Genomic DNA, 12,721 nt, shown 5'->3' with positions numbered 1-12,721 from the left:
TTTTCTAAAGCTCTGCATTGTGAGCCAGGCTTGGTGGTGCATGCCTGTAATCCCAGCAACTTGAAAGGATCACAAGTTCAAGGCCAGCCTCAGCAAGTTAGGCCCTAAGCAAGTTAGTGAGACCCTGCATCAAAATAGAAGTACGAAATAAAAAGGGTCGGGATGTAGCTCAGTGGTAAAGTGTCCCTGGGTTAAATTCCCAGCACCAAAATAAAAATAGCAAATAAATAAATAAGGCTCTGCATTTTGACAAACAGCCCCACTGTGTTGTATTTATTAGGTCAATCTAAGATATGTCCAAAGGGTGGCAACCTGTATGTCTGCTTTCTTTTGGTTTGACATCTAATTATCGTGAGAGAAGGCTGCCAACTTTCCTTCCCCTCATCCCCTGCTGTGTCCACCCACTAGGATCCAGTTGACTAAATATGCCCCATGGACCCTGGTGGCTGCTCCGGCTTCCTTGTGCCAACCTTTCCACCCACCATCTTCCTGCCAAACTTAGCCAAATGTTATTGGATTTTCTGGGGCCAGTTTTAATTGCTCAGACTCCACTCACTTTCCCCAGTCTCATCAGGCCAGGCTGTCTTATCTTGTATCCCAAATTTCAATTGCACTTATTGATAAAACAAAACACATCTTGTACCCTCTGGTTAGAGGAACTTCCTTTCTATTACTGTAGAAAGAGTTCACATTCTAGAATTAGCAGACTAGATTTAAAATTCACTTGCAAGCTGCGAGAATTTGGACTGGTCACTTCCCCTCCTGGCCTATTTTCTTATCTGTAAAATGGAGATCCAAGAGACTTGGGTTGTAGCTTAGTGGTAGAGCACTTGCCTAGCATGTGTGAGGCACTGGGTTCAACCCTCAGCACCACATAAAAATAAATTAATAAATAAATAATATAAAGGTATTGTGTCCATCTACAACTAAAAACTATGTGTATATATATATATATATATATATATATATATATTTTAAACAGGGATCTAGTAGTGAGCTTTGTGGCTCAGTTATTAGGAAGATGAGTTAATATTTTTAAAGAGCTCTGTAAACTGTTAAAGGCCTGTAATCTTATGGGTCAGTATTAAGTTGTTCTGCCCTGCTCCCACCCCTTTCTTCTTGGTTTCATATGAAATTAGAGCTTTGAGGGTGATTAGGGAGATAACAGGCCAATCAGAGTAAAGTCAGGCCACCCATAACCTCTACCTAAACCCAGTTCCTCCAATGACTAGTTTGTCTAAAAGTCAAACTAGTAATTTTAAAATAAGACATTTTGCACCAATTTTCCTAAGAGACTTCTAACATGTCATATTTTTAAATCACTGTGTCATAATTTGCAGCACTTTGTCAATGGTGAGATAGTTTTTTATGCTTATGAGTGACTTCTATTTTATCTCCTATTGGTTTTATGACTTTTTAGCAATTTCATCTGAAGGCACTTTCTTTAAAGTTGTATATTTCTGGCACTAAATACTTGTCAAATCCACAAGATTTATCGAATACACCCATTTTGATCACTCCTGTCTCCTTCTCATTGGGTTTTACTCTGTATAGTGTATGCCTGTGTGCACCTAATGTGTTTATTAACCAAGTTAGCATGTACCCAATGTTCCTTTCTGTTCTGTAAGATATTGACATTTTGACAACAAGCATGAAAAAGTGAGACAGATGGGGTGGAACTGTATTGAACTCCTTGCATTTTATTTTTTGGTCTATCTCATTCATCTTACAACTCCACTTTGTGAAACATAAAATTGATACATACAAAGTCTTACCAAATGTATTTTTTGCTGAAAACATACCATTTTTTGAGAAAGGCAAACTGGCTAAAAAGTCCAGAAAGTGTTCAAGAGTAGATAAAGTAGAAGACACCCACCAATACAACTTTTAGTAGAAATCCCACTTTCAATCAGCATGTTAAGTAAATTGCTGTTAAAAAAATCCTTTAAATGTCACTGCCAGAAAAAATTAGGACATTCAAACAGATGCCAAAGACTAAAGAGTGGGCTGAATTTTGTGTGAGCTGGTCATTATGCATAGATTCCTTTTGTGAGCTTGTGGCAAGTTGGTTTCAGGCCACTTGACCTAGAACCGATTTGGGATGCAAGCACTTACCTCCCTGCATGTGCAATCTGTGGGCACAGGGACAACCATGGCCCTGCGCAGGATAAATGCCCCTTCTGAACATGACCTCCAAGAGTAAGGGCAAACTGTCAGCTTTTAACTCTTTATTATAAAGACATATTTACACAGAACAATCTTTACAAACACAGCAAACACAATTACAGGAAGGGGACAATTTCTTAATGAAAAGAGTCTTAATATCTTTGTATAAATTAGTATAAGAATCATACACAACCACTTTAAATAAGACAGCCCTCTTAGCCCACCCACTACCCTCCTCTGCCCTGTGTCTCCTATCTGTCTCAGCCACCATCCCTCTCCTCTTCCCTTCCCATGGGGCTGGGTTGGCTGTAGGTTATGGCAGGCTAATGAGGCAGGAGATGCAGAAAGGAGGAATAAAAAGGCAAGGTCCCTACTAGGGGGACAAGTAGCAGAAGAGACTTTCTGGACACTGGTCAGCCCCAACTCCAAGTCTGGTGGGGTGGGGAGACAGTGTCCAGCTCGGCTCCCCAGGGTGGGCTTTGGGGCTATGGCGGCAGCAGCAGCAGCAGCATTAGCAGCAGCAGAGGGAAAGACTTGAGGGGAGGTGGACAGGCAGGCGTTGGCGTTATTGTGGGACCTGGGGGGCCCTGACTCCCCCTACCCTATGTATATATAGGTGGGCATCAAGCTTCTGTCTTCCCTTTTCTCCCTCCTTAGAGGTTTCTGGGAAGGAAATCTGCACAGGCAAAAAGGCAAGAGGGCCCCCAAGAGGGAAGGGCTGAGAAGGCCCCTCATGGAAGACAGGCCCTGGCGAAAGAGGTACAACCCTACCTGTACATCTTCCCATCTCTCCTTCTTCTCCCTCCCTTTCTTTGCCATTCTTTGCCCTCTGCTCCCCAAGGAAGTCCACTAGGAAAGAGGGTCCAGTCAACACCAAGGGGAGGCCATTGGGTTCAATGATTTAAGACTACTTCTGGCAATGGACAGTGTGGGGTCTGAACAGTAATCCCAGTGCCTGAGCTCCCCTGTTACAGTCCCCCAGGCATGGGAGTGCTGCCAGAAGAGGGGCAGCTGGCCAGTTCTGGAACCTTCCAGGTTGGGAATGGAGCAGCAGGGGAAGGCAAGGGAGGTAGGAGCAGCTCCGTCCCCACAACAGGGCAGTTCACAGCCAGCTTGCCTCTCCCTTCCCTTCCCAGACACTCCCAGCCCTAACCCCAGCAAAAGGCACTTCATTTGTTAGGCATCATCAAGAGGGAAGAGGATATCATAAAGTGGGAATCTGGAGACCTGGTCCCCATTCTGACTCAGCAGTAACCCTGAGCAGATCACTCCCCTCTCCAGGACTCTGTTTTCACAGGCTTTGGCATAAAGCGGCTGGGCTAAGTGATCTCCAAGGGTCTTTTCAGTTCTGATATTCTGGGATTCTTGGCAAAAACAACCCTCCTACTTGGCATTTACCCTTGGGAGGGTATAGGGCCACATCAGGCCCAGCACCCTCCTCTTGTGACCCAGAACTTGAACTAGTTGTGGGGGATAGAGAGAAAGAATGTTTTAGGAGACAGAATAAGGTGAGAGAAGTAACAAAGTACTTCAGGGGCCCCTCTTCTTCTTTTCTTCCTGAACGAAGCCCAACACAGGGATGAGGAAGAGGCCACAGAGGCTATTGGTCTTCTTCTCCAGTGCCTCACCCCACTTCACCAGAAGACCATTCCTCCCCATTTTGGTGCCCCCAATGTACCCTCTCTGGATCCCAACACCCAGCCCCTCTAACTATCTCATTGTACGTCTTTGTATTCCTCTCTGGTGGCAGAGAGAAGGGTCCAACTGACAAGAAAATATGGATCTGAAAGGAGCCCACTGAAGAAGAGAGTGTTTCCATCCAGATTCCAGGGCAGGCTTGAGGAGGGAAAGGCTAACTGAATGGTGGGGACCATAGATGAGTAAAGTAGGGACTAGGGTATGCAGCAGGCCAGGTAGAAGCTGGGTATCCAGAGTCAGTCCAGGAAGGGGCCAGAAAGTTGGGTTAAATGGATCCTTATGAGAGAAATGGAATCATCTGAATGAGGAGCAGGACCACGCCATTAGAGGAAGCTGGTGGGTGAGAAGAGCCGGGACCATCAACAGCTAGAACAGGTGCAAGACGGCAGCTGAATGGATGTGAGGGCTCCAGGGAAGCAGACCAAACTGTGGAGTAGAGAGAACCGCAGGGGATGGGCCCCTTCAGTCCTAAAGAAACAAAAAATAACAAGAGAAGTCATGGACATGTCCCAGGTCAAAGGACTCCCCTGCCCCATGAAAGGAAAGAACAGCCTTCAACCCCCTATATCCCTACCCCTGAACCTAAAGCCCAAGACCCTGCATTGCTGTCCCTCTGTCCCAGCTATAAGGGATGGTAATAGCCCAGGCCTCAGGGGCAGCCTTAGGCCCTGCTCTCTGCAGCCACCTTTGATACCTGAAGCTCTGGACCACCACAACCAGCTCTCTTCCTGCTCTTGCCTCCTTCCTTCTCAGTCCTAGACCTGGACACCCATAGGCACATCCTGTGCACCTCTCCCCAGTTAAGGGCTGCTAGGACTTCCAGAACTCTCCAACAGTCAGCCTGCCCAACCCCAGGCAATAGGGTAGAAGGGAGGTAACACTCAGCTCTTGGGAAGTCCAGATATCAGTCCCAACTGCCAAGTCCTTCTCTGGGCCTCAGTCTTCCCCTCTGTAAAGTGAAGGAGCTAGATGATGTGTCTGGCCAGTGGTTAGCAGTGGGCTTATTAGCTTCTAGGCTCTCCCTTCCCTTCCCATTTAGCACTGCCCACTGACTGACCAGGGGCTCCAGTGAGTACCTGCTTCAGAAAGGCATGGGGCCCTTGTGGGAGAGGCGGGGCCTCTGGCGGCGAAATTTCCTCCGGCCTCCCTGCCAGGGTCCATTCCTTGAAGCCCTGGGCTGCACCAGGTAGCGAACATTGCCTTCCTCCAGCCCCTTCTCATCAGGAGGCTGCATCACAGGCACTGCAGAAAGGAAAAGGTTTGTTAATTGGAAAGCTAATGAAAATGGCAGATGGCCAGGAAGGGGGACCACAGACCATAGGCCCACAGGAGAGGACAATTTCTCCACGAGGTGGCATTCCTCATAGCTTTCTCTTTTCGTTCTTCACTCTCCTGATGAAAATTTGCCATTTGCACACTGTCCTAGGGCAAACAGAACCCACAACTCACATCTTGCCACTGAGGTAGATGATTTTATATACTTTTGATGGTTGAATCATGTTTCTGACAGGCACAAGCAGGTTCTTTTCTTTGGAAGGTCATTGAGAGGTACACTCTGGGGCATCAGGCCTATATACTTGGTTGGGGTGCAGGAGGCAATAACCATGGTGCCCCAGTGACTGGTGTACTTTAGACATTTCAGACACACACCATTACTATGACTCCCCCTCCATGGATCCATCACCCAGATTCAATAGCAATCCAGATGGAGTCACATATGCTCCAGTTGTCCCTTTTCTTTTTTCTTGGCTATGGTATTTTAAAGCAAATCCTGAACATCACGTCATTGTACTCCTACATACTTTGATGGGCAGGGTGACCCACTTTTGAGTACTAGATATCTCATGCCTCGCCCATGGGCATCTCATCAGTGGTTAGGCATCTCACTAGTCCTGAGGCTGCCCTGTGGGTGTAGCTTGGGCATCTGTGACTCAGCCTGTGGCCATATTTAGAGGCTAATAAACATTGCATGCATGATGCATGGATGGATGGATGAGTGAATGGTCACCTTAACAGCATGTGTATGCACCAGATCATACCTCCCATCCTGTGTTTGATGTAAATTCCTTCTATTCTAACCCTAGCTGGTTTCTGTTCTGCTCTCCCAGGTTCCTCTTGACATCTGCCCACATGGGGCTTAGAGTAGAAGTCTCCTGATGCCAGCCTGAGCCCTGACAGTGGAATCCAAGTGGTGCTGGGTATACTTGGGCACGATTAGGGAGAAGGCACACTTGCCAGTTCTCTTGAAGCCTAAAGTCCAGCTAGGGAAGCCAAGCTGGCACCCAGAGACAAGTGTGGCCAACAGACTCAGGCAGTGTGTTGAGATGAGACGGTGCTGGGAAGAGGCAGATGGGCAGGGTGCTTGTGCAGTGCCCAATATGGGGCCAGTCTTCAGGCCACTGATAATGAGTACCAGTCTCTCTGCCTCTCACACCCTCAGATTTGCCTTCAGCTATATCCTGTCTCTTGAGCCTCACTGCCATCCATTCAGGAATCCCTAATAGCTCACAGTTTCCATATAGCTTCTCATTGGCTGCTTTTCATCCCCCAACCCCACCTCCAATGCCCCCTTGCTCTGGTTTCTTCCTTGGCTCCTATGAGTCCTCCTCTGTTTGCACACAATTTCCAGGCATTTAGTCTCCTCTTAGGCCAAAAGTGGGTGAGATCTGTCCTTTAGGCCCTCTTTGCCCAGCCTCTAGGGCCTGTTGTTCTTTCTCCCCACTCACATTCAGACACGCATACCCACCCCACACATGAACATCTCTAACCCTGCACCCTCCTTTCCTTCTTCTCCAAGAAAAAACATCAGGCCCACTGTCAACTAGGGTCACTTGGTTAACGAGCCATACTTCCGTGCTAATGGTCAAGGTGGGTTAATGTGTCAACTGAGCCCCTAAACTCATAACCTATGAGAATTAAAACAAAAAATAGCTGGGCACAGTGGCATATGCCTGTAATCCCAGCAGCTAGGAAGGCTGAAGCAGGAGGATCGCAAGTTCAAAGCCAGCCTCAGCAACTTAGTTAGGTACTGAGCAACTTAGCAAGACCCTGTCTCAAAATAAAAACAAATAAAAAGGTCTGGAGATGTGGCTCGGTGGTAAAGTGACCCTGGGTTCAATCCCCAGTAGCAAAAAAATAAAATTATATTTGCATTTTGGAACAGGAGGGATAGCTGGAGCAAGGGGGTAGCTTCTGTCTGATCTGATCCAGAGGTCCCCTCTTGCTGCCATTTGCTAAGAGGCCTGGCACTTGAGAGGGAGGGAAAAGAGGGAAGGAAAGACCTTCATTAAGTTCCCATCCTAACAGTTCCAATGTATGCCGTTGGGGGAACCCTAAAACTCACTCTGCACACTGAGGATGGATCTGAATGATGCTGATCAGGAGTATCAGATACACACTTGGGGTTCAGGGCAATAGGAACTATGCTGAGCATGTGGCCAGGCATAAGGGAAGGACATAAGGATCTTAAAATGTAAGTGAAGCCTTTGTTCTAATGTCCATGACTTCAACTACTGTGAGGGCAGGGGCAAGAGCACAGGCCATTGTACCCCAGGGGTAAGCAGGCATGGGAAGAGAGGCACAGAGCCAGAAGGGGAAGAGTATCATCCCCACATGTTAAGCATACCAGACTGTGCCTGTGATATTCAGGAAGGGAGGGCTGGGCGAGGGTCCTATGGGAAGGGAGGTCACAAGCCAGGATGAGGAGCAGGGATGGTGGCTGAGACAGTGGCCAGGAAGATGTCTAGACTCGAGGCATACAGAGAAGAGTCACCCTGAGCTCACTGAGTATCAGCCAGGCCCTGGAGAGCAGCCACCTAGAAGCCCCTGGCCCCTTGTATCCCATTGGATGGGGGCTCATTGTCCTCCTTGTCGCCAGAAGTCTGTAGGTTCCTCCCTAACCCTGAGCTCATCACCCACCTGTTTCCTACTTTTGATGCTGAGTCTGGCTCACTGTCAGATAAGCTGACACTTGAAACTCTACCTTTGTGCTGTCCAAAAGGGCAAATTAGACACTTGTTTCTCAACACTGCAGAGATTCTGCCTGTACAAAAGAACTCGCCTTTAGAAATAGGGGCCATCCCCAGTGCACTTCAATATTTCCTTCCAACTCATTTGCTGCTTAAGATGGGCGATCCCTCAAAGAATCACAAAGCTAGAGGGATTAGAGCTGTTGCTCTCTGAAGTGCCCTGAGTCATGAAGCTAAAGCATCTCCACACTGCGAACCACAGTCAGGGGAGAATGGGATGTGACCTACATGCAATCTGAACTCCAACCCTGCCAATGTACAAAGAGGTACATGCAACTTTTCAAGAACTTGCCGGTCTCACCAGGAATGATGCACCTGTTTTCCTTCTTGTGGCCTGGCTTGTCTTGTGATTGCTTTAAAAGCTCACAGTCATGCTCTGCTGGGGACCCTGCTGCCAATGCACCCCCTGCCTCTGCTGCTCTGTGGCACTGCATGTGTCTCTGAGGTGAGGCAATTTTCCTTTGTCTGCCCAGCCTCCCACCCCAGTCCCCTTCTCCAGGACCCTGTGCTATCTCTTCGTGCCAGCTTTTCAGCCTGGACACTTCAGGTTCTGGCAGCCTGTCCCTCCACTTGACCTGCATTAGTCCTCTGCTTCTGAGAGGCCGGGCTCAGGTTCCATGGGTACTTAGTGCTTGGGATTGGGAATGGAGTGAAGATGCTCCCACAGTGGGGGGAATACAGTAGGCTGTCCTCACACTGCCACTGTGACTGCATACTTTAAGCAGGGACTGGAAAGGGGGAGCAGGAGGGGAGAAAGGGAGGTGCTCAAAGACCTAGGGACACTGGCCTGGGTCTAGCAGCATTCAGACGCAGAAGAGCAAAGTGTATCCCAGGTCAGGAGGCAGTGGAGGAGTGTTGTGGTGAGGGAGGGAAGGAATTGAGGGGTGGGGGTGAACATCCCATGTCAGGACAGAATGTGGGGCAAGAGGAGGAAGCATGGTTTTCAGGCCTGGAAGTTTGGGGACTCTGGCTGAAGAGAGTGCATGTAAGTCTGGGCCAAGGATAAGATAGTTCTGGGGTGCCTGTTTCCAGGCCAGGACAGAAAGCAGGAAGAGGGGGCATGTGTACCTAGACCCCTGGCTAGTGGCCACCTGCAGGGAGGTATTCTCCTTGGCTCCAGGATAAGTCAAAAGGTGGAAAAGAAGTGGGGACTTTGAACGTTTCTAATACTAGGCTTAGGTAAAATATGAGGGCAAGAATGTCCCCAAATCCGGGGACAGATGACATGAAAAAGGGAGAAATGAAGCAAGAAGTGGCAGCGTCTGGGCCAGAAGCACACAGTGTTCTGGCAGCATGGCCAACTTCTCTTCCTTTGAAACCAGCTCTTCCCTTCACCAGCACTGCCACAATAGCCAGACTCCCCAAAGGCTCAAGTGGTATCTGTGGGCCAAGGGTCTCCCTGTTACCTCAAGGGAGCCTTGAGTGTGCGATCCCAAAACCTCAGCTTCCTCTCAGACACCCTTTCTGCACCTATTCTTTTACTCCCCTGAAGGCAACACCATGGACCATTTGCCTGTGGTTTCTTGTCTTGCCACCTCTACTGGATGGTAGCTCCTGGGAGGTGGGCCCCTGTGGTGTGTCTTTATTTGTTCCCTTCCAACCACTGCCTGCCTGACAGGAGTTTCTGAGGAGAAAGGTTGCTCCCTTCTTCCCAAGGAGGTAACCGGCTCAGTGCTGGAGTCTCAAAGAGGGAGATCACTGGACATCCAGCTGGAGGCAGGAGGTGCCAGACCCAACCAATGCACCTTCCTGAGAAGCTCAGCAGTGCTCCTGGGATCAGGTCAGTGCCAAAGAGCAAGAGTAGAGAAAGGAGGTGGCCTACATAAAGAGGCAGGCAGAGTTGGCTGAACCCCCAGAGGCTCCTGGGCTGTAAGCCATCATTCTTGTTCTGGAGGGTTTGGAATCAAGTCCGGCCTTGTGTCCTTCCTCTAGGAAACTTGCTGCTCTGCTCTCTGCTCTCCTCCAACCTCACTTCCCTGTGACTCCAGCCCTGGTACTGGCATTAATCCACCTAGTCTTGGCCTTCTCCATCTGGTGCCAGGCAGGCAGCAGTGACAGCCAGATCACAGGACTGTGGCAGCTGGAGGTGGGAGCTGGCAGCCTGGAGAGACACTGACCCACGAAGGACAGGCAACCTGGGCAGGGGCCGCAGGGGCATGGGTGGGAACCAGGCTTGGGACAGGCAAGGGAGCACAGCGCCAAGTATTATCAGGTGAGGATGTGGTACAGGTAAGGGCAAAAGGGCCCCCCTGACCTGCATAGAGGTGCCAAGTCAGTGCCTGTTTCCGGGTTTGGTGCTGGGAGACAGAGGGATGAAGGTGAAGCATGCATATGCCTGGGACGAAGTGGAGGTTGGAGCCAGGATATGGAATAGCACGGAGGCTGTGGGGAAGGCGTCCTGTGCAGGAGCCGGGGAGGAGACAGAGAGGACCTTGGAGTAATGAAGAAGACAGGCAGGGCAGCCTGGGGGAGGCTGCCTCTGCTCACTTGCAGGCTGAAAGTAGCAACAGCTGGGATCCACGCCGCCACCGCCCCCGCCCCCGCCGCACGCTCCTGCCTATGCAACAAGTGTCACGTCGGCATGTTGGCACATCATCCCCAGTGGCCTGCGGCCCCTAACCTCTAGGAGCCAGAAGACTTTCAACGCGGGAGGGAGCCCAGCCCACCCACCTCAGGTCCGTTCTCTCCTCTGACCCACGCGGGGAGCTGGGCAGGCCCTCATGCCCCCGCCACGTGGGGTGCAGGGTGCGGGACATGAGGCGCACGCCTGGGGCCCTGAGCTCCTCGGGACCGAGAGGAGCGGTCAGAAGGGGCCAGGCGCCAGACCGGTGATGCTCCGGGCCATTCTGAACCCCCGCCCCGCCAGGAACCGGTCCCCGCCGCGGGCCGCCCCTGGCTCCGGACGCCCTGTCAATCTGCTGCCCGGCGCAGCCAGCGCGTGGCTGCTCCTGCACGGCTCGCGCCGGGCTCCCTGGGAGGCCGGGAGAGCGCGAGTGGGGCGGAGGGAGGGGAGCGCGCCAGCTGCCGCCGGGGAAAGCCAAAGCAAGAGCGGGCGCGCAGGAGGGCGAGCACTCACCTCCACACACCGCGATCAAGGAGAGCCAGAGCAGCAGCAGCGCCTGCACGCAGAGCCGCAGATTCATACTGCTCCTCGGGCCGCCGCGGCCCTGACGAGCCGGCGGGAAGCGGGAGAGGCTGGGAGCCCTGAGGCACCGAAAAGGCGCAAGCCGCGGCTGGCGCGTGCGGGCGTGGGACTCGCGTGGCTCCCGGGCCGCGTGAGTGTGAGCGCCGCAGTCTGCCGCCGCCGCGCGGGCTCTCCTGCAGCCTCCCTCCGCCGCCGCGGAGCAGCGCCGCGAAGCAGGGCTCTGCAGCGATCTCTTTCCGAGTGGCTGACTTTGCTCGGCCGCGTCTGCAACTGCTTGTGGCCCAGGCTGCCAGCGAGAATGCTCCCCGCTCACTCCAGGGGCTGCATTTTGTAGCTTGTGGCTTGGCCGCGAGCCCACTTGGTCATGTGGTCATCGGGAGGGCTGGAGGGGGGGCCAGGAAGAGGGAGAGGGAGCGAGCCTCCCGCACCGCCCCCCTCCAAGCACGCACTCTGCAGCCCCAGGCAGGGCGCGAGAGGGAACCCCGAGGTGGCCCCACAACAAAGACTGAGCGACTGACCGCTCGGGCAACCCACAACCGCTCCCCGGACAATGCCCGCCTGGCCAGGGGCCAGAGAGTTTGCGGAGACCTAAAGGATTTCAAACACAGGAAGCATTTGGGGCGGTGGAGGGCACACTTAACCCTTTCTCACCTCGCTTCCTCAACAGCTGTCAGGAAACTTGGGCACTCAGGGAAGGACCCCATCCGGACTGCCCCCACTCAGTCCCTGCACCTCTGACCCTGACTGTGGTCCTTTCTCTTGCCACTATGCATCTCCAAGGGTTTGGTCAAGAACCCACCCCTACCCTGGAGCGCCGGTCCTTTCTCTTCTGCACCTTCAATCACATTTGAATTGGGGTGATTGCCAAGGCTTATGCCCAGCACTCATTTCTCCTACCATTTCCCAGGAGGTGTCCTCTACCTGGAATACCTGCCTCCCATCCTGCCCATGAGCTCTTCATTCTTGCCACCAGTCCCTCAAATCCCATCTCATCCAGAGTCTCAGTAATGTAACAATAATCCAGTAGGGGCTGTCCTTCCTTTCCTCCTCACTGTTGGGACATGGGATAGCTCCTACCGTGTCCCTTTTCTTGTTCCCTGAAGCTGTCCTCTGTCTAGTTCCCCATGATCATAAGAGGGGTTAGTTTACCCAACTCCACATGGTCTAGGCTGAGCTGGTTGTGCATGTACATGGGATTCCCCTTTTTGAGTGGGTTCTGAAGTTTGGCTTTCCAGACTACACTGTTAGCTCCTTCTGTAGCCTGGGAGCTCCCAAGGAAAGGAGCTGCCTCTTGCATCAGACTGGGAATCCCCTAAGGTAGGACCCCATCCTATCATCATTTGCATCTCTCCAAAGTCCCCAATATCACACTCTGCACATAGGTGGCACTCAACACTTGTTAAAAGACTAACTCAAAAGGTGTTTCCACCTTTCAGCAGTTTGCTTGAAGTGCAAGTCCAGATTTACACAAAAGGTACATTGGACAGTGTTTATGTGTGACATAAAGGACATGAGAAACCATGGTATATTATTATGAAATATTAAAAAAATACAGAATGTACATTATTTATTATTAGTCTTCCTCTACCAGAATTGTCAGCACCACAAAAGAGAGATCTTACTTTAGTTCATGGCTGTGTCCCAGAACAGTGTCTGGGACATGACAGATGCTCAATATGTAATT

The 12,721-nt window shown here is 51.2% G+C and overlaps 1 protein-coding gene across 2 annotated transcripts; it reads right to left on the bottom strand.

Annotated features, from left to right (window-relative positions):
* Positions 1–2,213: 2,213 nt before the first annotated feature.
* On the bottom strand, positions 2,214–11,365 carry APLN (apelin). Of its 2 annotated transcripts, none has more exons than XM_079124347.1 (3): positions 10,969–11,365; positions 4,941–5,106; positions 2,214–4,332 (listed from the first exon to the last, which is right to left on the bottom strand). In XM_079124347.1, exons 1-2 carry the CDS (start codon positions 11,033–11,035, stop codon positions 4,946–4,948), a joined length of 228 nt encoding a protein of 75 aa, XP_078980473.1. In that variant the 5' UTR covers positions 11,036–11,365; the 3' UTR covers positions 2,214–4,332; positions 4,941–4,945. The 2 variants fall into 2 exon arrangements, with proteins under 2 accessions (XP_078980473.1, XP_078980472.1); XM_079124346.1 differs by lacking the exon at positions 2,214–4,332 and adding an exon at positions 4,345–4,813 and having other exon boundaries at positions 10,969–11,186.
* Between the last annotated feature and the right edge of the window lie 1,356 nt (positions 11,366–12,721).

The sequence above is a fragment of the Sciurus vulgaris genome (assembly GCF_902686455.1).
Source record: "Sciurus vulgaris genome assembly, chromosome: X".
In the NCBI taxonomy this organism is placed as follows: Eukaryota; Metazoa; Chordata; class Mammalia; order Rodentia; family Sciuridae; genus Sciurus; species Sciurus vulgaris.
Note: the sequence above shows the minus strand (reverse complement) of the source record. Positions and strands in the feature narration are given on the sequence as shown.

Excerpts from the sequence above, each read along its gene's own strand:
- APLN (XM_079124347.1), bottom strand. The coding sequence starts at position 11,035 with ATGAATCTGCGGCTCTGCGTGCAGGCGCTGCTGCTGCTCTGGCTCTCC. Across the intron at positions 5,107-10,968 it reads CTTGATCGCGGTGTGTGGAG|TGCCTGTGATGCAGCCTCCT; the intron begins GTGAGTGCTCGC and ends TCCTTTCTGCAG.